The sequence below is a fragment of the Prinia subflava genome, chromosome Z (assembly GCF_021018805.1).
Source record: "Prinia subflava isolate CZ2003 ecotype Zambia chromosome Z, Cam_Psub_1.2, whole genome shotgun sequence".
Lineage (NCBI taxonomy): Eukaryota > Metazoa > Chordata > Aves > Passeriformes > Cisticolidae > Prinia > Prinia subflava.
This window is the reverse complement of record NC_086283.1, coordinates 59703272-59728074: the sequence shown is the minus strand read 5'-3', so window position 1 is coordinate 59728074 and position 24803 is coordinate 59703272. Positions and strand designations below refer to the sequence as shown.

At 41.9% G+C, this 24803-nt stretch overlaps 3 protein-coding genes across 7 annotated transcripts in view; 2 read left to right on the top strand and 1 right to left on the bottom strand.

Moving 5' to 3' along the window:
• BDP1 (B double prime 1, subunit of RNA polymerase III transcription initiation factor IIIB) overlaps window positions 1-13228 on the bottom strand; it is a 60715-nt gene extending 47487 nt beyond the window's left edge. For both annotated transcript variants that reach the window (XM_063421791.1, XM_063421792.1), the window contains exons 1-10: window positions 12757-13228; window positions 7724-8276; window positions 6962-7068; window positions 5923-5982; window positions 5428-5568; window positions 4408-4541; window positions 3328-3422; window positions 2688-2742; window positions 1878-2021; window positions 65-349 (exon numbers count right to left, since the gene is read on the bottom strand). In XM_063421791.1, the coding sequence (XP_063277861.1) occupies window positions 65-349; window positions 1878-2021; window positions 2688-2742; window positions 3328-3422; window positions 4408-4541; window positions 5428-5568; window positions 5923-5982; window positions 6962-7068; window positions 7724-8276; window positions 12757-12932 (1750 nt within the window). In that variant the 5' untranslated portion in view covers window positions 12933-13228. The remainder of the gene's footprint in view (window positions 1-64; window positions 350-1877; window positions 2022-2687; window positions 2743-3327; window positions 3423-4407; window positions 4542-5427; window positions 5569-5922; window positions 5983-6961; window positions 7069-7723; window positions 8277-12756) is intronic.
• A 154-nt stretch (window positions 13229-13382) lies between these two features.
• Window positions 13383-17793, top strand: LOC134563656 (small EDRK-rich factor 1-like). The gene is made up of 3 exons (XM_063421795.1): window positions 13383-13531; window positions 16630-16738; window positions 17289-17793. The coding sequence occupies exons 1-3, from the start codon at window positions 13525-13527 to the stop codon at window positions 17359-17361; spliced, it is 189 nt and encodes a 62-aa protein (XP_063277865.1). The 5' UTR covers window positions 13383-13524; the 3' UTR covers window positions 17362-17793.
• A 1642-nt stretch (window positions 17794-19435) lies between these two features.
• Window positions 19436-24719, top strand: SMN1 (survival of motor neuron 1, telomeric). Of its 4 annotated transcripts, none has more exons than XM_063423917.1 (9): window positions 19436-19512; window positions 19588-19659; window positions 19748-19873; window positions 20150-20350; window positions 20729-20875; window positions 21886-21957; window positions 22471-22581; window positions 23424-23509; window positions 24534-24719. In XM_063423917.1, exons 1-8 carry the CDS (start codon window positions 19474-19476, stop codon window positions 23478-23480), a joined length of 825 nt encoding a protein of 274 aa, XP_063279987.1. In that variant the 5' UTR covers window positions 19436-19473; the 3' UTR covers window positions 23481-23509; window positions 24534-24719. The 4 variants fall into 4 exon arrangements, with proteins under 4 accessions (XP_063279987.1, XP_063279988.1, XP_063279986.1 ...); XM_063423918.1 differs by having other exon boundaries at window positions 24140-24719; XM_063423916.1 differs by having other exon boundaries at window positions 24136-24719.
• The last annotated feature ends 84 nt before the right edge of the window (window positions 24720-24803 follow it).

Sequence of the window (24803 nt, the reverse complement as noted above, 5' to 3'; positions counted from 1 at the left end):
AGTTTCCAATGACTTTATACAAAACTTCTATTTGAACATGAAAGTGAGCATTTTTGCCTCTTACTTTTATTAGAAGGCTTCCCTTCTTCAGCAGTTTTTGAAGGAACAGGCATTTCTTCCAGAATATTCTCCACTTCCTGTTCCAGATCATCTTTTCTCTTCTTCTTTCTCTTCTTTTTTGCTAGTGCAGGCTCTAATGCAACCTGTTCTTCTGCCTGTTCAGAAATGCCCAAAGATTCCTCATTTTCTTTCTCAGCTGTCACACCATCTGCTTCTATTTCTACATCAGAAATTCCAGCTTCCTGAACTTCATCTTGATCATTAGTAGCTTCTGTGCTGGCAGCTTTTGCTATTGAAACAATATGGATCTTGGGTTAATAAACTGATGGAGCACTAGGAGCCACAAACAGCAAAGGCATTTCTACTAAAAACATTTGTGTACTCATGTATCACTGCCAATACACTGCCAGGTGTATGCGCAGGACTGGGGAACATCAGTCATTGATCTGCCAGAAAAGCTTCAGCACAGACTAACTTCAGCATTTAATACAAACACATTCTGTACGTGGGACAACACAAGGGGAAAGTCAACATGGGATGTGAAGCAAATTTAGTAAATGCTATTGTGTCTGTGCTTTTTTGCAGTTTATACAGTCACATTTGGATTCAGGGAAAACAGACATTGCTACTCCTATAAAGAATTTTTGTATGTCTGCAGAAATAGGCGATGATGGTTACAAAATGTACGCAGTGCAAAAGCAATTTTTCATCAAGAAATGTATAACAGTTGATAATTCTAGCTTACATAAGAAAGCTGAAATATTATCTAGCTAATAATTAACAAGTTATTTTCTGGTTAAATGACTTTTTAAAACTTTCCTCCCCCTTATTTTAAGGCCGTTTTGTCTCTATCCTGTATTTAACCACAAAGAGCTTTTCCTTTCCTTTTCATTCATCTTAAAAGAATTTGTTTCCCTGGAATTAAGAAGTCCAAAATGCAAGAGAAGTAGAAAAGCATACTCACATTGCTTTATGCACGACATACCTTTAATCTCTAAGTGTAGAGACAAGATTTCTCTACATGGTTTTAAGTCCTAATACATGGGATATTTTACTTAATCAAATCCAAAACCAAGGCTATAGAAATGGAGCAACTATTTCAATTTTAAGAGATGTTGCTTCCTAGCTAGCATCCCCTTTAAAAAGATGTTCATTTGTTTGTTTCACAATACACTTACAAAAGGATGGGTCCTTGTGGAACAAATAAGTGAACACCACCACAGAATTAGCATGAAATGTATGAAATGGTGTCAGTATAACTGTTTTTAATTAAAACACATCTGTCAAAGGTCCTTTCCCAGGTACTGAGGCAGTAAGACACAGCGGTGATCAACAGTAATTAAACTTAATCTTTATTTTGAACAGACCAGAAAGGTAAAACAACTTTTACATAATTCTCTGAAAAGAATCATACCCCTCAGACTCAGGAAGTTAAACTACTATTAAAGGAGAAACAGAACCCTCAAAACAAGAGGATTTCAAATGCAAGAAAACTTTGAACATAGTAGAGTTTGCCAAAAACATGACCCAAAAATTCTACAAGTCAATTCATTAGCAACTCATGGAGATACTTAACAACTGGTAAATTAGAATATCACCGTTTCAGATTGTGGAAGAGCACCATTTTCTCTGTGGTATCATGTTTGGTTTGTTACTAATTATTACCTCCTGTGTATCAGTAAACTACACCTGAAAAAGTTACACTTTGAAGCTAAGATCTTCTAGTCCTGTCCACAACAGGGAAGGAAAATGTGACTTTTTTTCTCTGCTGCTGGCTGCTGCTCTATCATGCCTTCTCAAGCACTCTTTTAAAGTACCTTTTGACTTCTTCTGTGGCCTTGGAGACTTTTTTTCTTTTGGCTTCTGGCTTTTAACAGTCTTTTGCTTTCTCTTTTCTTCATCTGCTAAGACCTTCTCAAGCAGCTGGGCAAAGAACTCAAAATCAAAGGGTCGTTTTTCTTCTATCAGATTAAAGAAATAGAACAGATTCCAAAGTTGATTATTTTTTCAAGTTTCATATTTGTAAAATAACCAGTGATACATAACATAATATTAACAAGCTAAGGTTATAAACCTTTGAACAGAGAGAGCTTGAAAGTATTTGCAGTACAATTTGAGCAGGGACTGAAGTTGACATAACGGTGACTGGATTATGGTGGTTTGGTTTTAAAAAACAATTATAAAACTAAGTAGTTCAGAAAACTTAAGAATTGACAAATACATAAACTGTACCATAGTACCAAATAATATATTAACATGCTACTGTATGACATATGTAGCTCCTTCAACTAAAAAAGAAAGTCTTTAAGGAGTCTCAAAGCAGTTTACATTAAATGACTGTGCTAGAAATTCACTTGAATAAGAAGAATTATCTTCAACTGAATAAAGAGAAGAAAGTTTATATTAATCCCATTTAGCAGACATCTAGGAAAGATAGAAAACATACCTAATGATCATTATTGTGAATTATGCTTGTTGTGAAAACCTAAGATTCCACAGTTTATGGATTCATCTATGAGCAAAAATTTTCTTCTAAATAATTCATATAAGGCAAAGCACAGAAATTACCATGGAGATAGATGGCTACCATTCAATGACTCATGGTAGGGTAGGGAATATTTACTTACTGAAAGCTTTGTCTATTCTCCATGCATTAGCTTTTTCCTCACGTTTGAACTTGTTCTAAAAGCAAATGCAGAGTTGTGTTTATCATTAAGCAAGAAACGCAACAATGTGTTGTACAAAACGGCAGCTCAGGCTAAGCCTTCAGTGCAACAAACCAACTAAAGTTGTTGAAATTCACACACATATCCACAGAACACAAGTTTGTAATTAATTTTTAAGTATAAAATCTGTTACCATAGCTATCACCAGCTACACTTTTTTATTATTATTTTCTACACCTTTTCTTGACCTTTAATCTGAGCAAGGTTTCAAACACTGAAGACTTTCCCAGCTGTGTACAATGGAAGACATAACACAGAAACCCCTCACCAAACAGCCATAGGCATATCAGCATTCTTTAACTAAAATAAAGTGTGTTTAAGTATGCTACATTTACTAGATATATTCACTGAAATTCAATCAGCATTTTAATGTTTCTGACACTTACAACCTCTTGAAACAGGCATCAGAAAACAAGCACTACTGTGGAGAAAATTCACATCAAAATTATCAACACTAGTGGAAGAAGCACAGGAATGCAAGTAAGAAAAAGAAAAGTAAAACCGGATGTTTAATTGTTTTATTGAGTGCTTTAATTTTTACCTTAATTTCTGCTCTGGCTCTGTGAGGAAACAGCCGCCCAATCAAGGAGAAGTCTGTTCCCACCATACTGATAGCTAAAAAGAACATGTCTGTTTCTAGAAGGGAAAAGAAAGAAAAAATTACACACACTTAAATATTTACTAAACCATCATTTGTGCTATTAGAAATAAAAACGCCTTGCAAACTTGATGTCAGAAGTCCAGTAACTTTGAGGTTGTCTACTGTAGCTGCAAGTTCAGGTGAGTATATACAGAGTCTGCTATTTTACCTAGGTCCCCCTAATAACATTTAATGAATGAACCACCAACAGAAAGAATTGTCTAATCTACTAGAAAACTGCAGAATGTGAAGTGTACTTTTAAAAGCTAGTAAATCTAAGCTAACCCCAAATTGTCCATGTCCATTTTTATTACGAACACAAGCACAAACAGAAATCAGAAAAACATCATATAAATCTAACGTCTCCATTACTAACAGGAAAAGAGTGCATTCCAAAGAGAGCACAGTGAATTCTGAAAATAATTTTTCCACCTATAGCTGTAAAAAGTAATTTCCAATTGTAAAAAGTATTGCACAGTGTTGTAAGCTCAGAGATAACAGTGAATTCACAGCAGGAGTAATGTAGAACCCAACCCACCCACTCATAAGGACACAGCTGTCCACCTGCACTGAAATCAGTCCACAGAGATACCTTATACTACACTAATCTATTCCTGTCCATGCTGGAAGAACCTGGTTAAGTACCATAAAAAACTCATATCTCTGTAAACCAGAATCCAAAACCATGCTCTTCACCAAGCAGACTAGCATGTCCTCAGCACCTAAACATCTAAGCATGGCTGAGAAAAAAGCACAGATAGCCTATATATTAAAAGGCACTGGATTTCTAAAAAAGGACAGTTCTCACAGTAAATACCACAGCTCTGCCTGCTGTAAGAGTGTGGAGGGTTGAGATGACATGAGATGACATATAAGTAGATCCATTTACTCCACTGGGGATGAAAACTGTGAAGTATAAAGCATAGGTGAAAACTAGGACTTTTCTGCAGACTCAAAACTTGAAGCCAAAAACATACTCACCTTTATTTGACCATGGTTTTGTGTAAAAACTTTTCCTGAAGCTAGAATATGTAGTTGTAGAGCCACGCTCAAAGATGGGATCATTTTCTTCTACAACACATGGACCTTTTGTTCTTAGAACTTCCACAGTTAAGCTGGGAAAGAAAACACACAAGACTCACTTCAAAATATTACTAGAAAAACATGTAATCGATGTTTATAAGACAGCTATTCTGATTTTTTTCCACAAGTGAGTATTTCGACTGTGTAATTAATTTTAGTAATTACACTAACACATACTTTAATGGGAGAATGCAGCAAGAGAACACTACCCTATTCACCCTGTGAGTAAATTTGCTTTTTCTGTTTCATAACATATAATACAGACAGACATAATTAAGTAGCTTTTTTTTGTTAAAAAAAAAAAAAAAAGACTATTTAACATTTGAGAAATCTGTTTTGAAAAACCACGAGAATCTCTCAATATCCTCCTGCAATACTTTCAAATTCTTTTACCAGGCTCTCTTTATCCTCAAACCTTGGCCTAAATACCATGTTAATACCTTTGGTGAACTCAGAAATTTGATAATCTACTTTTAAAACATCATATTCTAAGCAAAGTTCCTGAAAACACTGACAGAAGAATAAAGAAGCAACAGGCAAGATGCAAAGCTGGAGCAAATTGTACTGATAACCAAATAACAGTAAGCAGATAGATGTTACCTGTGAGAAGCAAAAATTCAGCTAAACAGATGACATTTGTAAGTTTGACAAATCTTCAGTGTTCATTCACAGTAATAAAATATGTCATCTTCCACTCTAACTACTTCCCCAAAAACATTTCTCATGAAGTATGCCACTACAGAGATGCAGATTACTGCTGCTTATATTTTGCCACATCCTTGCACCGTTTCCCAAGTCAGTGTAGCTCAGTTCTCAAACATAAATACACCCACACTCATCCCAATCCAAAGTAGTTCTCCATTTACAAACGGAGCTGCAATACAGTACTATCTATGAGTCAGGCACAGATTTTGTCACCTTTCTTCATCCAGAATGATTGAACCATCTTCTGCTACTTTCACACGAGGAACAAGAAGTGGGCCATCCTGACTTTCTTCTCCATTCTCTTCCTCTTCCTCTTCCTCTTCTTCCTGATCAGGAGTACCTTTCTCTTCCTGTCTAGAATTTTTAAGACAGCAGGCAAAAATACTGTTAAGTGTTTTGAAATGCTGCTGAGTATGTCAGATAGCCAACAATTTGATGAACCACCCTGCAATGCAACACATCAAGAAACTACTGAATATGTGAACTTTGAAATCTGCTTTTCCTTCTACTATGAAATGGAAATATGCAAAACTTAACATTGAAAGCAAAATGTTCTTTAACCACCCTACCTGCCCAAATAACAATTTTTATAAATTAGGCTATGATATTGAAACAGTAAAAAAATATACACTGTCAGTATTATCACAGAAATGCAGGGGTTTTTTACACCAGAAAACTTTTTGACTACTTGACTACATCAAGACTTACTCTTTCATCTGACTCAGCGCAGAACTTTTTTCTGTTCTCTTTTCCTCTACCAATGAAGACCTAGAATGTCATAAAAAGTTAGAGATGATTGCTTGTACAGATACATTTCTGCTTCCTTCCACAAAACTGGCTTTTAGTGGACAATGGACAAAGAAAAACAAAGCTTTTTTTCCTTTCAGTTCTTTGCATGGCATCTAGATTGAACTACACAACCACCACTGCTTAGTATATTTTGCCCTTTTTTGTACCAGCAAGGACAAAAATGCATTTCAAGCAGAAATCCATTGTGAGGATACAGGGAAATGGGAGAGCATCTTGTTTTTTACATCCTTAGGGACTATTCAGTGTAAAACAAAAAATAAGGGAAACTATAAATAAAACACACAAACATTAACAAGTAGATGATAACCAACAACACCAGGAAACTCCTTTACTACTGAAAGAACAGGACTTGGATAACTGCACTTCTGTTCATGTGATTGATTTTGGCAGTTACAGGAAAAAGGCCCTGCTCTGCTCTGTCTGTGGCAGTCTGTGCAGCCAGCTGCCTCAGCGTTCCCTGTATGCACCTCAGCCTTGCTACTGGTAAAACATGTCAGTGGAGCAGCAGCAGCTACGTTCATCCACATGGAATGTAAAGACCTCAAGGGTCTTGCAGTGCATTTTGCACTTCTGCACCTTAGAAGGAGAAATGATTCTTGAGTCCACTGGATCTGGTGGGCAATTATAACATCCCTAACAGCCACACGTAAAAATTTCACAGCAGGCAGCTGAAAAAAAATAATTCTACTATTCTGTATTTCTACAGAGATAAATCAACACTAGAGACAGATTCATGTTTGTCTGTTTCAACAAGTACACTAAGCTCCATTCTCACTTCTGTACTAGAATAAAGCAGACATGAAAACTAGAAGCTGGTCTAGAAGCTTTTATTACCATTGCAACAATACTGTATATCTGTGCTAATACTCAATACTTAACTCTTACAGACATCAAAAAGTAATTTAACCTAAGAAGACAGAAAAATAGTCATACTTACTTCATAGGATTGTTTTCTGGCAGATAGTATATTAAGTCTCTCATGGTCATTTTAGAACGATCTGGTGGAGAACGCCCTTCAATTATTGGAGGCCTGTGTTTTAACTTCTTCCATACAAACCAAAATTAAACAAAAGAAGACAAAAACCACTTAGATTCACCTTAAAAAGGTTTTATATTTCACAAATTATTATCACTTTTGTTTGTTTACAAAGTACCCCATTCATGGAATTTCACACGTACCACTCCCAAGAACCAACGCCAGATTATCTTAATGTCCCTTTTTTAAATAAGGCATTACAGACCCTTAAGCCACTGACAATTTCAAAAGCATTGAATACCTGGCACAAATAAATTAAAAGTTATTGAAAACTACAGAACTCTGACAATGATCAACTTGAAAAGATAAGAGACATCCCAAATCCAAGCTTCTTGCAGCACACTTCCTTGTTGTATTACAAACTGAAACTTTCGAAATTGGAATGTTGACTATAAAATAAAACCAGGTGTCACGTTAAAAAGACTTGTGGTCTAATCAAATAAAAAGATAGACAATCCCTTGTAAAATCCGTATTGTTATGGAACAAAGTGCTACTACTGCTCATAAACAGAATAAACACATATAGAGTTAGGATGTATGACAGACTACTAGCAGTAAGCAGCTGATGACAATCAGAAAATACTGCAGCACTGAGATAATGTACACAGAGTGAATCACGTCTTGCCCTTCACAGATAAGCACTGCTCAACACAGAGACCTTACCATCCGCTCTTTCTTCAGCTCTTCTTTAAGCATTTCTCTTAATTTCCGAGCTTTGAGGATCCTTTCACGGTCAGAAGATATTCGTTTGACTTTCTCGGGAGAAGGTTTCACAGGTAGCTTTTTCTCCTGGGTGTGTGATCTCTCCTGTGTTGGTCTCTCCTTGAGAGGAGAGGGTACATTCTTCTGCAAGCTATCATCATTTTTCGGAGCTGCTACACCAACAGTCTGCTCTTTGTTCACAGATTTTTTTAGTGGCGAAAATTGTGGCACTTGTGGCACAGGTGTTTTCTTCTCAGGAAGCATGGGAGACTTTACAGAGCTTTCAACATTACTCTTTTCTGATGGGGAGGGATCCTTCTGAAGTGAAGCACTGCCATCAGAAGCCTGCGACGTTCGCCTCAGCGGTTTTGGTGCAGAACGCTGAGCAGACAATGGTCCAGCTCTGGGTTTGACAAGATTTGGCATGGTGGAGATACGTTTTCTTCTCTGTGTAAGCATTTCTGCAGGTTTACTAGCTTCCCCAGTGTTACTTGTATTATTCGCCTTGTCATCACTGGAAAATTAAGGAGAGTATTCTAAAGTTCTTTACAGTGATAGATCTGTTATTCTTACTTTCAAGATGTTTTTATTGGTCAATCAGTATAAACAGTAGGCTACAGGAGAGCAGTTATACACAAGAAGCCATGCTAGGACCAACCTGTAGCTGGTACTTCCTCATAAAATAATCAGCTCTAGGAACTGGCATATTATTTTCTAATACTAATCACTGATCAACAAGCTTGCAACACTAACACATTCCCACACCACACCTCTTTTTTTGGAAGGCTCTCTCCTTTCCGCCGAAAATACCATAAGGCTTTATAAAAAATAACCCACATAACATAGGCAACATATTAAAAACACTTTAACAAAGCTGTATGTAACAGCGGTTTGATGACTTTTATTACAATAAAAGTGAACATTCCTCTTACACATTTGCAAATAGAAGTTATATAAACTGTGACTTCTAGAAAAACTTCAGCAGTGATACTGCTGCTCACATTTAACACATCAATAACTCTTAGCTTCCCTGGAAAACTCTGTATGCAAATACTTCTTCTATCACTTATGCAGAAATAATTTTCAAAGTGCAAGTAAAACTGGCAACCCTTACAATCATCCCAAATCTGCTGACTCCACCAGTATTCAGCGTCATGGCTGTTGCTCACAGTAAGAGTCCAGTATAATCTTAACTGAGTCATAAAGACAGTTTTTTAATTTTATGTTGGAACTATGCCTTGTTTCTGTACGACAACCACACCCAAGGTTCACTTACACATTTTTTTTAAATGGTGAGAAGAAAATGTTATCCAAGAAATATAAAAAATGTATAAACGTTCAGTGAAACTTTTCAAAATTCTCTCCAGCTACTGTCTGTGATTCAGGCAAAGGGTGCAGATGATGTATTTGCATTTAGCAGCCTCTGTTAAGTGGCTGAATCAATTTGTCCCACACAAACATTTCCACATTTTTAGTACAGAACAGCCCTGGGCAAAGAGTTTAGAGGGCTTGTTACATGGTGCCTATTTATGTTTTTGAATGAGATCCCCTGGAAGCTCCATTCAACATCCACTGTTCTTTGTACAGCAGGAGACAGAGGAAAGTAATTCTTCGTTCACCTTCTCCATAACATGTGTGTTACGTGGAGTTTTCAATCAGAGTGCAACACTGGATTTCTGAATGGTTAAATACAATTTAACAGGAAGTGTATTAAAAAATTGGAATTCTCTTACACATAAAATTTTCACCTCCCTGATAATTAACAAAACTTACTCAGTATATAGAAAGCAAAACCATGTAAAGTGACTGATGCTACGGATACAGACTTGAGCAGCTGTGAGTGAAGAGATCAGTGTCTGCCCCTCTACCTCCCCTCACGAAGAAATTGTAGACTGCAATTGTAGACTGAGGTCTCCCCTCAGTCTCCTCCAGGCTGAACACACCAAGTGACCTCAGCCACTCCTCACACAGCTTCACCTCTAGGCCCTTCACCATCTTTGCTGCCCTCCTTTGGATGGTAACAGCTCAATGTCTTATACTGTGTACCCAGAACTGCCCCCAGCAGGTGAGGCTGCCCCAGCGCAGAGCAGGACAATCCCTCCCCTGCCCAGTTGTGATGCTGTGCCTGATGCACCCAGGACACAGGTGGCCCTCCTGGCTGCCAGGGCACTGCTGGCTCATGTTCAGCTTGCCACTGACCAGGACCTCCAGGTCATTTTCCTCCATTCTATTGTTCCCCGGTCTGTCCATACATCCAGGGTTGCCCTACCCCAGGTGCAGAATCTGGCAGTTCCCCTTTCTGAATTTCATATGCCTGGTGTTTGCCCAGCCCTCTAATTTGTTGAGGCCTCTCTGCGGGGCCACCCTGTCCTCCAGGGTGTCAAGACGTCCTCCCATTTTGTATCATCTGCAAAGTTACTTAATATATCTTTGAATCCTGTGTCCAGGTCATTTATTTAAATGTTGAAGAGCACAGGGCTGAGGATGGAGCCCTCTGGAATCCCACCAGTGACAGCTCTCCAGTCAGGTGTCATCCCATTCACTGTAACCTTTTGTGCCCAAACCCTGAGCTAGTTCCTCACCCATCACATGATGTGTTCATCCAGGTGTGTGCCAGATGCTTTGTCCAGAAGGAAGAATACTGTGAGAGCCAGTCTGGAAAGTTTTACTGAAATCCAAACAGATTACCTGAACTGGCTTCCTTAGTCAGCTAGGTGGGCTGCCCTGTCAGAAGGTTATATGGCAAAGGCCTATTTTTAAGCCATGAGAATAGATCAGAGTGCCTTTCAGAGTTGCACTGATATCTAGTTTTGAAATTTAAAATTATATTACACTGATGTATCCGTTGAATTACAAACACATAAGTCTTTAAAAATCTGCTGAAACAGCAACAGTAGCACCCAAGTGGAAAAAAGTAAAAATTTCTTCATTTTAAAAAAAATCAGATAGTAAAAGATCCAGTAAGGGGATCCCTGTAACATAAAACTATTATAAATACAACTTGAAAGAATGATATCCTTGAAGCACAATGCAAAACAAGATGTAAGACACAAGTTGAATAAAAGGCAGCATGCTATCCTAAAGACATGCCATGCCAACTAGTCTAATACCTGAATTTCCAGCCACAGAAACAGAAGACTCTAACACTGTTTCATCATACTGTCAAAAGGAGCAAGCTTCAACTAAAAGAACAGAGGTATACATGAAAGACTCAAACCCAACTGTACAAAAGAATTGTGAATGTTGTTCTGAAAAACAATTATCAGACTGAGGAAGTGCCCCGAAACACTGATCATGTCCTGGGGTGACAGGACATTTTCATGCTTTGTATCCCAAATCGTGGTTGGTTTTTTTTTTTCCCTGTTCCAGTGCTCTCAGTTTGTTTTGTCTGTGGCTGAGCCCCTCCCCCGGCTGCTTGCTTCTGGCTTGCTGCTAGCTTTAGGCTGCTTTTGCTGGCTTTGCTCTTTGCTTTCTGCTTTTTGCTTGCTTTTTTGCCATCTTTTTCTGCTTTTGTGTTTCCCCTTCTTTCCTTCCTCCCTTCCCTGAAGACATCGGACCTGCTTCGGGCCCTGATTCGGGAACATCAAGGGAACACCCCCTGGAGTCTGCACCTGAAAGAAGCTTTGGCACCCTCCCCAGCAGAGACTGCTCACCCTCTCTTGGACTGGTGAAAACATTTCTTGTCATCTCGGACTGTTTTCCTTGTGTTGGGGAGTAGTTTTTTTTTCATTGTTTCTCAATAAACAAGTTTTTTCCACCTTCTCCTCTGAGGAAATTCCTCCCGAACCCGGTGGTGGGGGAGGGAGTTGTGGAATTTTGTCCTAAACTAGTACTGCCTTTGGTGGGGACAGAGTTAACTTCCTTCACAGTAGCTCACACGGTGCTGCTTCAGATTTGTGATACAACAGCGCCGACAGCACACCCATGTTTTCAAGTATTGCTGAGCAATGATTATGCAGCACCAGGGTCTTTTCTCACATTGCCCCATGGCTGACCACACTGGGGATGGGCAAGAAGCTGGGAGGGGACGCAGCCAGGACAGCCGATCTCAAATGACTGAATGGCACTTTTGCCATTTTGATTTTCTGCCCATCCCACGAGGCTGGGAGGGGCAGAGGTGTGAAGGAGCAAGCAATAAACTCCATGGGGTTTAGCAAACAGCCAGGCTTAACAACAGGGAGGTCCTCAGGGAGGATCAGTCCTAAGGCAAACTTTACCATGTGCTTCCATCACAACAGAAAGCACTTAAAAACCAAAACAGGCAAAAAAACCCGCAAAAAGACAGGAAGTCCTCCCTTGTCAATGCATGAAGAAATTAATACAAAAGAGAAAATGCTGTAGGAATTCAAAATCAAGCTCATCTGGTTACAGAGCACAAAGAATTGCTGCACACAGCAAACCAGGACTCCCGGCTGCTGTGGAGTCAGAAAAAAACCGAGTGTCAGACCACACTGGGCCACTCCTTTGCAGTCCTAACTTGCAGAATCACAGCATCAGTTAGGGCTGGAAAACACCTCAAGATCGTCGAGTCCAACCTATGACTCAACACCACCTTGTCAACCAGACAATGGCTCAAACGCTATGTCCAGTCCTTCCCTAAACATCTCCAAGGACAGTGAATCCACCAGCTCCCTGAGCAGCCCGTTCCAATGTTATTCCAAGCTGCACAACGGCAGTGCCGGAACGCGGGTTCAGCTTAGGCTGCGAACGCGTCGAACACCCAGAAGTCCTTGTCTGACAACCACGGACGCGCAGACACCGGGCATCAACCGCACGCGTCTTTCACGAGGTCCTCAGGACGAGCCAGGCTCCAGTCACAGCACTGATAACCAGACGGTGACGGGCCACGACAACCAGCGCCACAGAGAACCACCGCTACCTCCGGGATCTGCGGGTCCCGCCCTGCACAGGCCCGTCCCGCTCCCGGCGATCCGCGGCCCAGTGCCGCCAGCGGACCGACATTGCCCTGCCGGGGTCAGCTCGGCGGGACTCACCTCTCTGCACGCCGCGCGTCCGCCGATCCCGCCACGGCCCTTGCTCTGTCCGCCGCCGGGGTGTCCGCACCTGGGGGTTCCGACGGCTCCGGGTCCACTCCGCCCGCGCCGGTGGCGGCGGCCCTGCCCGGGGGCCGCACATTGGGCCGCACCGTGAGACGGGCCCGCCGGAACATGGCGGTCGCGCCGGGAGTGGCGCGCGCCCGCGCCCCCGCCCGCGAGCTCGGCGGCGTCAGCAGCGCGCGGCGGCGGCCCGGTGATGCCGCGAGCCCGGCCGGCTCACGGCGTGCCGCCCCGGCGGCGCGCCCCACGACGTCATCAGCGTGCGCAGACCGGCAGGGGAGGGGCAGGAGGAGGAGCCTGTAAGGGACAACCAATTATGGCGCCGTAGCCGCCTGTAACGCCCCAGCAGCTCCTCAGCCGTGTGGTCCTCGGTTCAGCCGGCTCTCAGCAGCTCTCCAAGCACCCGCTTTGCCTCTGAGCCCAGGCTGTCACACCAAACCCCCACACTTCTCCCTCACCGCCGGGCCCGGGGCGGACGCACCGCACGAACCTCGCAGGGCGCCCGCCCACGGGGCGGCAGGCAGCGGCGCACGTCCCGCCGATTGGGCCGTGTCCGCGCGGCGTCGTGACGTCACTACCAGCGAGGTGCCATAACGGGCATCGGCGGCGGGCGGGCCTGCAGACGGTTCCGGCGGTGGGAGCTGTGTGGTGGTTTGCTGGTCAGGTAGCGGCGGAAGCGGTGCTGGGCGACCTGAGCGTCTCGCCATGAGCCGTGAGTACCGGGGGGCTGCTTAGGGCCTGGCGAGTAGCGAAGTGGACGGTGGGACTTGAGCCGCCCTCCTGGTCCGTTCCAGGCATGGGCGCGACACCGAGGGCAGTCCTGCTGGGGGTCGTGCCTGGGCTGGGGTCCGGGAGTCGGCCGCTGTGTCAGGCCGCTTCCGCGTCTGCCTCTTTGCGGACTTGACGTCCCACCAGCGAAGTCTCGCCGGTGGTGAGTGCGTGCAGAGAAGGCTTTTCCCCACGTTCTGCCCCCGTCCGAACCTGGAGGCGAAAACATCCTCCTCCGCCTTCTGGCGGAGCCGTGGTAGCGGGACCGGGGGGAGAAATCAAGGTGATAATGGGCTGCAACACCACTCCCGACTGAAAAGAAAGGACTTTTATATCAGTGCTGAACATTGAATACTATGTTGCTTGACTAGTGGTTGTCGAGGCTGTTGTTACCAGCGCTGACGAACAGCAGTGTTGGTACACCCGCTCTAAAATGGCGGAGAACTCTGAACCGGACCCAGGATGCTCGGCTCCCCTGGCTGCTGGGAGTGCTCCTGTGCCTTCTGCCAGTTATGTTGGGCAGTACGGAAATGCCTTGTGTTTAATTGAGGTCGTGCTTTCACATTCACTCGAAAAAACCCACAGTTTTGAGGCTGCATTCACATTCATCTCGAAAATAGTGAGTTGTGAAGGCACACTGCTGCTGAAATGCAGCTGAAGATCTGGAACGTTAACAGTTTGTGCACAGAACATAACAAAGAGGCACATTTAGGATTTTTGTTGGATTTTTTCTTCTCCTGGAGTTGGAAGTACAAGGACAGGTTGAACTAAGGGATATGTCTTAAACAAGCAGGCCAGGATGGGGATGTTTGAGGGTGAATGTATAAGTAGGAAGAGGGTCGTGGTGGCAGAGTTTTGTGGCAGTTCATGCTTGAATTTCAGGAAGCTGAATTGTCTTTTGGGACAATGTCGTGGAAGATTTAGGTTGATACTAGAAAACACCAGTGGTTCTGAAGGCGGGGATACTTATTCAGCACAGGTGAAGTAATGGTGCCAAATAGTCCTGGGCAATGTTTATTTGGAAGCATTGATGGTAAAACTAAGTTTCTTTTCAGACAGTTGTTTGGTACTCCATGCTTTGTGTGCATTTTGTATTGCTCAGCTTTTCTACCGTCTCTGCTTTGCTGTGCCAGCTGCTTTTCAGTGATACAATTGAGTTGTGTTTCTAAATTTAAAACCTTACCGTGTGTATGGAAAAACTCTACAGAGTCAATGCTCAGTGTTTGCTTGGAAAACAAGGAAGAACCGGAGGTTAAGGGTGGAGAGTAATTGCTCATAAGGAAGTATGTGAGGTTTGGAGGGGAGGGTTATTTTCGCGTTAGCGTTTGTTTTGACTTCCTCTCGGTTCTCGTCATGATAAAAGAAGATACTTTTTTGTTTTGGTTTGGGTTTTTTGTTGTTGTTGTTAAAGCACCGTAGAAGAGCCCTTTCATTGCTGCCCAGTCCTTCATATAACGTTCTTGCCTCCTGAGCACCACAAAACTCAGGAACCATTTATGGGCTGGAATGTGTCATCTGCTCATGAGTCATCAAGTGCTAATCAAAACTAGTACTGCCAGAGACAGCTGATTTGCTTCAGTCTCTGAACAAACAGCTGCCCTTCTTATAGATGGACTTAGGGGACAGGATACTAGTGAGGATGATAAGTGAAAGTTCTCTTAGCTTTTCCAAAAGATAGTACTTAATGTCCTGTCACAGACCAAAAATACCTTCCAAGACAGGAGCAGCCCTTGGTTAGCAGCAGTCATGCGGGACTGTTCTCACCTGAGCTGCTGGCATGTCTTACCAGGTGGTCCATAGGCTGTTGTGAAGATTGCACAAACCCCTGCTTCTGCAGGGTTGCTCTTGTCTACTTGTGGACATGGCAGGTACCTTTGTCTGCTCAGAAGTGATGTGGGTACCAAGTGGTGGATCATACCAGCAGGTTGTTGTTTAAAAGTGACCTGGTCCTAAGATGCTTTCATAGACCAGAAATTACAGGCACAGAAGATTGTGATCTCTGGCTTTGAGACTGAAAGATGGTATAGGCAGTCTTAAGACTGCCTTGAAAAGAGACACAACAGAAATTATGGAGAGGTAGAATTGTCATTTTTGAGTATAAAAGAATGGGATCATGTTAGTTCAACAGCACAAGTCATTATGCCTAACATATCTGGAACACTGTCAGTCCAAAAGGAGTAGAGCAAAAAGAAATACCAAGCCAGTGAACCAGGTCTGGCAGGTTGGAGCAAAATAGAAATAATGAAGAGAATACTGAGGAGACATTTCCAGCTGATGCGGAAGAGTTTGCAGTCTGTGGCTATTGCCTGGAAGACCCTGAGTATTTAGACAGAGAGTCGATAGTTTTGATGTTGTGCCCTCTGGAACTTCATGTGATCAAAGAGCTTGCATTTCTATCTTGTTGGCAGTAGTCGTGGGGAAAGCTGTCTGTTCTGAAGAAATGTCCTCTCTACTGACAGTGATGTGGATTTGTGTCTTTATATAAATATAGGAGTAGTGTTACTCTTCCTACTTTTGTTGGAAGTAATGCCACTCAGTTGCTAAGGCCCAGGCTTCAGTTCTGCACTTGATTTCAAATTAAAAAAATATTTCGAGGTTACTTCTCCAGTAGTATTTGAGTGTAATCAATTTCAATGCTGTTCTTTCAGTCTAAAATGAATTGGTAAGCTATATTGAATGTTGGAATCTGTTTGAGAGTGGATGACTCCTCTTTGGATGAGTTACTAACATGATTTTGCCCAGCCTATTGGTGTGATGGTTTTCCTTCAGTATTTTATGACAAACTCTGTTATGTTTCTGTAAGGAATATTAGAATTTTGTCAATCTCTTGAACATGATGTATAGAATTGAAAAAGTAAGAACTGTGAGCCTTTAATCTCTCCTGTTGTACACTGGGAGAGGACACCGAGATAGAAGATACGACTGACCATACTAGCTCTATACAATGTACTAAACTGTGCCTTTTTAACAGACTTTTTCACAGGTAGACTGTGTAGAAAAAACCAAGTGGTAGCACTTGTTTAACTGTATATAATCTTGCAGGTGGGAACCAGCGTGAACTTGCCCGCCAAAAGAACCTGAAAAAAACTCAGGAGATCCACAAAGGCAAAAGGAAAGAAGATAGCTTGTCTGCTTCTCAGAGGAAACAGCGGTAAGATCTAGTAAAGTTGAGTAAATGTTTAGGCAGAAAAAGAAGCGGGAAATGGGTCAGAAAGAATCCAGTGTCTTAGCTGATACAGCATTTGAATACTTTGTTTTTATTCATTGGCTAAATCACTTGCCAGAGCATAAACTGTGGATGAAATTCTGCTGTATCTGCTGTTAAACAGATTATTATTATTAAGTCCTGTAAAGCTTTGTAATTTTTTTAAGCAGCTTTTTGCCTTTGGCAAACATGAAAAGATTGTGTAATGGTTTCTTAAAGATGTTTGATTCATTATGTCCTTTACTTCTAAAACCAAAGAATTATACAACAATTTACCTGATTTACTAATCAGGTAAATTGTTCGCCTCATGAAGTAATGTATGTACTGAAAAACATTACTACCAGGCTAACTGAGTTAGTTACTACACTGTGGCTAACTGAGAAATTTTATACTGATCTTTTTTCCTTCTTCAGGTGGGGGTTATTAAAGGCAGGAAACTCTGCTTAGAAAAATTGTGAGCCAGTATCTGATATCCAACTGTTTTTTTCTTCTCAGGGACTCTGAAATCATGCAGCAAAAGCAAAAAGCAGCTAACGAAAGGAAGTCTCTGCAGGCAGGAGCAAAATGAGCTGCCACTGTGGAGAAGACAGAATGCATCGTTGAAGGACGATGGAGGACCTAGAAGATCATTCGTAAAAGTGTCTGGCCATTTAATGATTAAACGTTCCTTTTGCAGAGATGTTGAACTAGCATTAGTTATTTTCTAGTTACTATAAGCCTAGTTGTCTACAGTGCTCTTTCGAAACTGACTACACTCTTCTGCATGTGTATGAATAAAAGTACCAAGCAATAGCTTTATTCTGGCTTTTGCATTTGTTAGTTTTACTTAGTGGTTCTGGTAACAGAATTTCTGAATCTACAGTTAGACCAGATTTGTTTGCCTGAATTCTTGAAAGTACAGCTTCATTCAGAATGGAACACACTTGTAAAATGTGCTTAAACTTGCAGAGGTCTGAACTGTAAATCTCAAAATATTTTTACAATAAAATGTTGCATGAAATACTGTCTAATCTGAAATGGTAATGCTTCAATATCTTAAGAAGTTACCAAGAACATAAGGAATGGATAATCTTGTGGAGGAATGCATATAAGAATGTAAGTGTAATATAAAGTATAAGTAAAGTTTATAAGAAATGCATGTACTGTCACATGCAGTTTAAGTCTGCCTTATAGGAAAAAATGCCTCTTGATTGCAGATTTTGCTGGTGTACAAGTGACTCAATCGAGTCCTGATACTAAGTTTAAGAAGCTGCAGGCTCGATGTTAATGAGTTCCAATGGAAGCAGATCTTGAAATGGTCATGCCACTAAAATGATTTGAAACTACTGCTTAAACCTGCCTCGGGAATAGAAGTGTGGAAAAACTCAGCCCTTGCTTCACAGGTATGCTTGAGTATATTGTGTACTGACCAGGGGAAAACTGTTGAGTTTTCCCCATCTTACCATCCAGAAGCCACTCTGGCAGTGACATTTGTCACACCTGAGCTGGGTTTCCAAGGGGCTATGAAGCCCCTTCATAGCTACACTCTCACAGTCAGACCAGGACTCCTTACCAGCTGAACTCCACGTTTCCAGTAGCAGAGTGTCATACATCCTGATCTTTAATATTATTTAATCTTGGTACAATAACTATTGAAGTAACAGGTGAACCTGGTGCTTCTGTGGAGGGACCCTAAACAAAGGAACCCCTGGGCTTTTATACCCTTACAGTCTAGAGGTGGGTCCTGGCTCTGGCTGTGTCTCAGTTCCCTGGCTGGTGGCATGGGTCCCTGTGCCCTTTGTTGTGCAGTGGGTTGGCAATTCCAGCCTCTTGCCTTGGGCTCCCACTGTGCCTGCACCCAGAGCTGTCTGCACCAAATGTGTTCCTCAGCAACTGATTCTGTCTCTAGAGACAGCTTTGAAAGACTTTGCTTTTTAAGCTTTGTTCCATCTAAGTGCATTCGTTTACTGGTAACAGGCCCCTGGCACAGCTTGAGGAGAGCTGGAAGGAAAATGTAGCTGGTGCTGGCACCATAACACCTTGCCAGTTGGTGAGAAATTAAACAAATTTACAGAATTAGAATTGTTAGGGTTGGAAGGGACTTGTGGAGATCATCCAGTCCAAGCACCCTGCCAAGGAAGGGTCACCTGGAGCAGGTTAGACAGGAATGTGCCCAGGTGAGGTTTGAATGTGTCCAGAGAGGGAGACTCCATGACCTCCCTAGGCAGCCTGTTCCAGTACTTCACCACCATCAATGTAAAGAAGTTGTCATATTGAGGCAGAACTTACTGTGTTTTAGTTTATGGCCATTACTCCTTGTCCTGTCACTGAGCACCACTGAAAAGCGACGGCACCAGGCTCTGGGCACCTGCCTATTTGTATGTTTTGATGAGATCCTCTCTCAGTCTTCTCTAGACTGAACAGGCCCAACTCTTGCAGTCTCTGCTCGTAAGAGATGCTCCAGACCCCAAATCAGCTTTGCGACCCTTAGCTGCACCCTTTCCGGTATGTCCTTGTCTTTCCTGCACTGAGGAGCTCAGCACTGAGCACGGTAGCGATTCCCGCTCTGCACTCGCCGGGCGGGTGTCGCGGCCGAGCGGGCCCAGGGCCGGGCGGAGCGCGGCGGGGCCGGGCAGGGCCGCGCCGCTTCCGGCAGCGGGGCGGGCGCGGCGCGCGGCGCGTGCGCGGCGGGCGTGCGGCCATGGCGGACGCGGTGCTGTTCCGGCGCGGCACCGGGCAGGTGGGAACGGCGGGCCGGGAGCGGGAGCGGGAGCGGGGCTGTGCGATGGCGCTAAAGGCTGCGTGCCCTCCCCAGAGCGACGACTCGGACATCTGGGACGACACGGCCCTCATCAAGGCGTACGACAAGGCGGTGGCCTCCTTCAAGGTAAGGGCTCGGCGCGGCCGTGGCGGGATCCTGTGGCTGGGGCCTCTGGATTGGCGTTTATTAAAGGTTTTTCTTTCTCTTCCCTAAGAACGCCTTAAAGAATGGGGAGTGCTCGGAGCCTTCAGACAAGCAGGAGCAGCGCATGCTGATAAAAAGAAAAAACCACAAGAAGAACAGAAATAGAAACAAGAGCAATACAGCGCCTTTGAAACAGGTCGTCTCACTTGTAAATGCCAGTAGTGCTCCTACTGCATGTTGTACTTCTCAGAAGTAGCTGCTTCATCACCTTGAGAGTAACATTTTGGGTTGGTGGTGTGGAGTGATAACGTTATAAACTTTGTTTTTAGGTGACGTATAGGAATTTCAGTGAACACAAAGGAACCACTGTAGGTGGGATCCATCTTTCTGGACAAAAAGTAGTTTAGGAAAAGGCACCTTCTGCCCGGCCATTGGTGTAGGTATTTACACGCTTCTCTTGCTTCTGTTGTAGTGGAAGGTTGGTGACAGCTGCAGTGCTGTTTGGTCTGAGGATGGTAATTTGTATCTAGCAACTATTGCCTCCATCAACCAGAAGAGAGGCACATGTGTGGTCACTTACACGGGATATGGAAATCAGGAGGAGCAGAACCTGTCTGATCTACTTCCTCCAACCAGCGATGAAACAGTAAATGAGATGGGACATTCTGGGGAGGTGAGGGACTTTTTCGTTCTTCTGTAAAGAAATGGGAAAGCAAGAGAATCAATTTCTTTTAGTATGTTTGGTGGCACAGCTGGTGTTCAGAGTGAGAAGCGATGCGCAATTCTGTTGTAAACAGACACAAACTGATGCAGGGAATGAAAGCATCTCTTTACTTCTTGAACTCAGCATGGAAGAAAGGGAGGGGAACAACAAGAGATTCACCAGTGAAAGATAACATAGCTAAAATGGTGAGCAGATAAAGTTATTCCTGAGTAGGACTGGGAGGGCTAGAGAGAGGGAAGAATGGGACTTTCCAAGCTTTTTCACACTAAATTTGCTTGTTGTAAACTCTTGGTTAGTGCATTTCATAAAAATGTCTTTGTCTTCTAGAATGAAAATGAGACTCCATATTCAACAGATGAAAGTGAAAAATCTTCCCAGTCATCTCGAAACAAAAACAACTACACAAAACCAAGATTTTCCCCTCAAAACCTGAGATTTCCCACACCACCACCACCAGTCCCAGGCCTAGGAAAGGTAAGCTCAACCTTAATTAAAATAATTTATGTATGATTGTTAAGCCTGGTATTACTGTAAATCCTGAGACAATATGGTGATGCTTATCATTGTCTAGAATTCTATTAGCAGCATTTTGAGAATGGATGTACAGATGTGCATGTCAGTATCTGTTGGTTTGCCATTTTGTAATAATCTGGCCACAGTATAGTCCTTCTGCAGTGCTGCTGTCTAGTGAGGAAAATGTTCTAGTCCTTGGCTAACACTTGCTTTCCAATTGCATTTTAACTTAAAAGAGGGATATTGTTCCCTGGATGCTGGTGTTGTGATTAACGACAGTGCTGTTGATGTTTTAAGCCATTTTTTTCTAGCCAGTTGGTATGTTTCACTTCACAGGACACTGAAGGTGTTAAAGGCGATGTCCACGTGTCATAGAGCTTTTCAGCTGTAGCTGCTCTCTTGAATTAGGAGTAAATGGGGTATTTATACACCCTTCGGTTTTCCTGTTCTGTAGGAGTCTAAGTAATAGTGCAGTTCTTTTCTAAAATACAGCATTTTCCAAGTCTTACTGTTTGTGCAAGATTTCTTTAAAAGGTTTTATTTTCTCTTTTTTCTTTTGTATCTAGATCTTTATTTAAGGACCTTCACTATCATAATGGAATTTAGTCAACTTTTGCCCCATCCGCACAGGAGCAGAGGAATTAACTGTTTGCCTGTGTGAATATTTATTTCTTCCTGTTGAGAGTGTGACCATTGACTTCCACTTAGGAAAACTTTTAAAAACGATTGGATTAATCAGAGGCCTGTTTCAGTAGTGTTTACCTCAGTGACATGAGTAATCTTAAGTTGTACTTCTCAAGTTATGGAATATGCCTCATAAGCAGCTACTCTCTGTATTTTCATTAAATTGCTGGGGGGTGTTGTCTGTTGTTTAAGGTCTGTGAATTTTTTCACATTATTCTCTTAAGTCAAATCCTAATATCTCAAATTCCCTTGTAATTTGTACTGTTCCACTTTTTTTTTCCATGTAGTCTGGATCAAAATTCAAGGCACCTCCACCATTTTTATCTTGCTGGCCCCCACCCTTCCCAGCAGGACCACCAGTAAGTGACGGAAGAATGGGGAAGATGATGGTTGGTGATCTCATGTTTTCTTACTGAATGTGCTCATTGCCTGTGTTTTTAGAACACATTTGTTCTGTTTGCTTGTATTTTTCACGTGTTTCTTACTACATTCAGTTGCAAATATTATGATAATCTGACGTACAGGGTCTGATTTGCACTCATTTCTGTGCAGTGAAGCTGTTGGTAAGAATACCAAGGCGTAAATTATTTGAAGAAACTACACTTTATATTAACAGCATTTGACTGAAGAAGATAGTATTTTCCTCTACTAGCACTTTTTGTGTACAGCTAAGCTGGGGGCGTCTGTTTTTCCTAGGCTTTGGAAATTAATTGAAATGTGTTCATGTAATAAAACATCATCTTTGACTCCTTTTCAGAGAACAAACTGAAGATATGTTCCTATTTTTCAGTTTTATGATTTAATCTTAGGATTAGGTGCTCTCTAATCTGGGAAACTATTGAAACACAGACATTTCCTTTGTGATTTCTTAGTTGATTCCTCCTCCACCACCCATGAGGCCAGACACTGCTGAGGATGATGAAGCATTGGGGAGCATGTTGATAGCCTGGTACATGAGTGGTTACCACACTGGATATTACCTGGTACGTGCTGCTGTGGTTTGGAAGTGTCTTGGTAATTTTGCACTGCTTTTGGTGCTCCTGTTTGCAGCAAGAAGCCATACGGGGAGGGATGCTTTTTAGGTGTCCTATTCTAATTTACAGTTGCTACATTTAAAGGTGTTTTGTATTGTATAAGTATTGTCATTGAGTAGAATTCACATGAGCCGGCATATATATTATTTTTATATATATATTTAGTTGATGTTTTAGTACTTTGTTTTACTGTCAGGCACTTTTGTAGCCACTGTTTTACAGCCATTCTAAAACAACCAATTCTTTCTTTGTTGAGAGGTGGAGTAAATAAGTTTATTTTTCAATACTCTTCTGTGTATTTGCTTTCAGTATGAGTGGTAGTATCACATTTGAGATCAGATTTGGCACTTTTGCTGAGATTGTTCATCAGTAATTGTTTCATGTCATTGTGAAGGTCCAGTAGAAACTGTCAGCATAATTGTGAAAGTCTGTGACCAGTATTATTGGTTCGTATTTTCATCTGGGCACTTAGGAAGAAAGAAAATGACACAATGAACTCTGCACTCAGGAAGTTGGAAAGGGAGGATTTGGTGGTTCAGATTATACATAACTGTGGATTGCTTTAATTTACTTTCAACTGAACAAGAAGTATATATTTGAAATTATAAAGAAGATTTGAAGTTTGGCTTTTATTGTTTTTAAACTGCCCATTCTTATTTCCAAAGAAAGTTAAAAACTCTTCATGGTTTGTAGAGGACCGAAAAAGATTGCACAGAAAAGTTTTTGTTCTGCAGCCAAAGCTTTTATCTGCATATTGGCAAGCTGAGATTTTACTAAATTGTATCCTGTAGGGTTTAAAACAAAGCCGAATGGAAGCAGCACTGGAGAGACAAACACATGCAAAGTAACCGAATATCCACCATTGCTGTGAAGGATTGTAAGTATTGCAGCTTGGTGGTAAATAAAGATACAGTCAAGTTTTGAACTCCCTTCAAAAACCTCTTGGCTTTGGGACTTCCATCCACTCTTATGGCTCTCTGTAAAGACTATTTCTGCCAGTAGTAATCCTTTCTTTGCTGAGCAGCTGTGGAAATGTATTTTTGTGGCTAGAATGAAGGGAAGTATTCACTGCTGTGATAAGAGTTTTAACTACAGCATCTGTGTACATCAGGATTAACACTGCAGCTTATTTGAATTATTAATGGTTCATAGTGAGCTGTTTTGGGAGCAAAAGGTTGTAAGTGAAATGCAGTTTTTTCATCTGTGTTTCCGTACACAGATGGAATGATAGGTTGTAGCTAAACTTTGTTTTCAGGACAAAATCAGTTTGGTAATGTTGAGCAGTTCAGATCTCAGTACTTCAGCACCTATGCTTTTATTTGAAATGCTTTATCCAGAATTCTCCAGTGTATTGTTCACTTCCTTATAAAACAAAACTATATTCTCCTGGGATTCGCTTTCTGATTTTCTGTGACAACATGTAATTTCTGTGTAATTGAGTAATTCTTCCTGTGTTTAAAACCAAAAGGCTCTTTTGTACTAATTTTTGCTTCTTTTTTAAAGCCAGGTACAAATCTTTTCCACTGAGAGGTGTATATCACTTATGCATTGATGGGTGATGGTGAAGATCTGAATTTTATCAAGACAATTAGTCATAACATTTTCTTAACACTGAGCTGTCTGATCCTATTAACAAATAACTTCAGACTAGTAATTAAATGTGCATTGAAATGAGCTATTTCTTAAAGACCTCTAGTCTTGAAAATGTATTCAAAAGCACTGCAGCAACAAAATACTTTTTACTTCCCTGTGGCAATTTCTAGTCCTCTTACCACATAATAGATTTAACTTCTTTGACTCCATGTGATAGATTTCATTTATCTCTCAACATGTCTTGCATTTCCCAGACTTTCTGTCTGAATGGCAGCACCAGCACGATTGATTATGGTATCCTCTTTTAGGAGAGAGTTATGGCAGCTGTGTGTTAGAGTGGCCACTGGTGGTGCTGACATGGAAAACAGTGTACTGTCATAGCAGGAGGGACATCTTACAGGTCCGATTAGAATCATGGAATACGACAGCTAGTTTCAGGAAGGCTATTGCCTTGTTTCAAATGTGTGAATAAAGTTCTACTTTTTAAACTTTGAGTTTAGTAATGTAATTTGTTTTGGGGTGGTTTTTATTTTAAGCTTCCATAGGCATCTCTTGGTTGGATGAATAGCTGAAATACA

What these genes read in the sequence shown, in the direction of transcription:
- LOC134563656 (XM_063421795.1), top strand. An exon ending in GCTTCTCAGAGGAAACAGCG is followed by an intron (nt 16,739 to 17,288) that starts GTAAGATCTAGT and finishes TTTTCTTCTCAG; the next exon opens with GGACTCTGAAATCATGCAGC.
- SMN1 (XM_063423915.1), top strand. Translation starts at nt 19,558, where the DNA reads ATGGCGCTAAAGGCTGCGTGCCCTCCCCAGAGCGACGACTCGGACATC. An exon ending in ATACAGCGCCTTTGAAACAG is followed by an intron (nt 19,874 to 20,149) that starts GTCGTCTCACTT and finishes CTTCTGTTGTAG; the next exon opens with TGGAAGGTTGGTGACAGCTG. An exon ending in AGATGGGACATTCTGGGGAG is followed by an intron (nt 20,351 to 20,728) that starts GTGAGGGACTTT and finishes TTTGTCTTCTAG; the next exon opens with AATGAAAATGAGACTCCATA.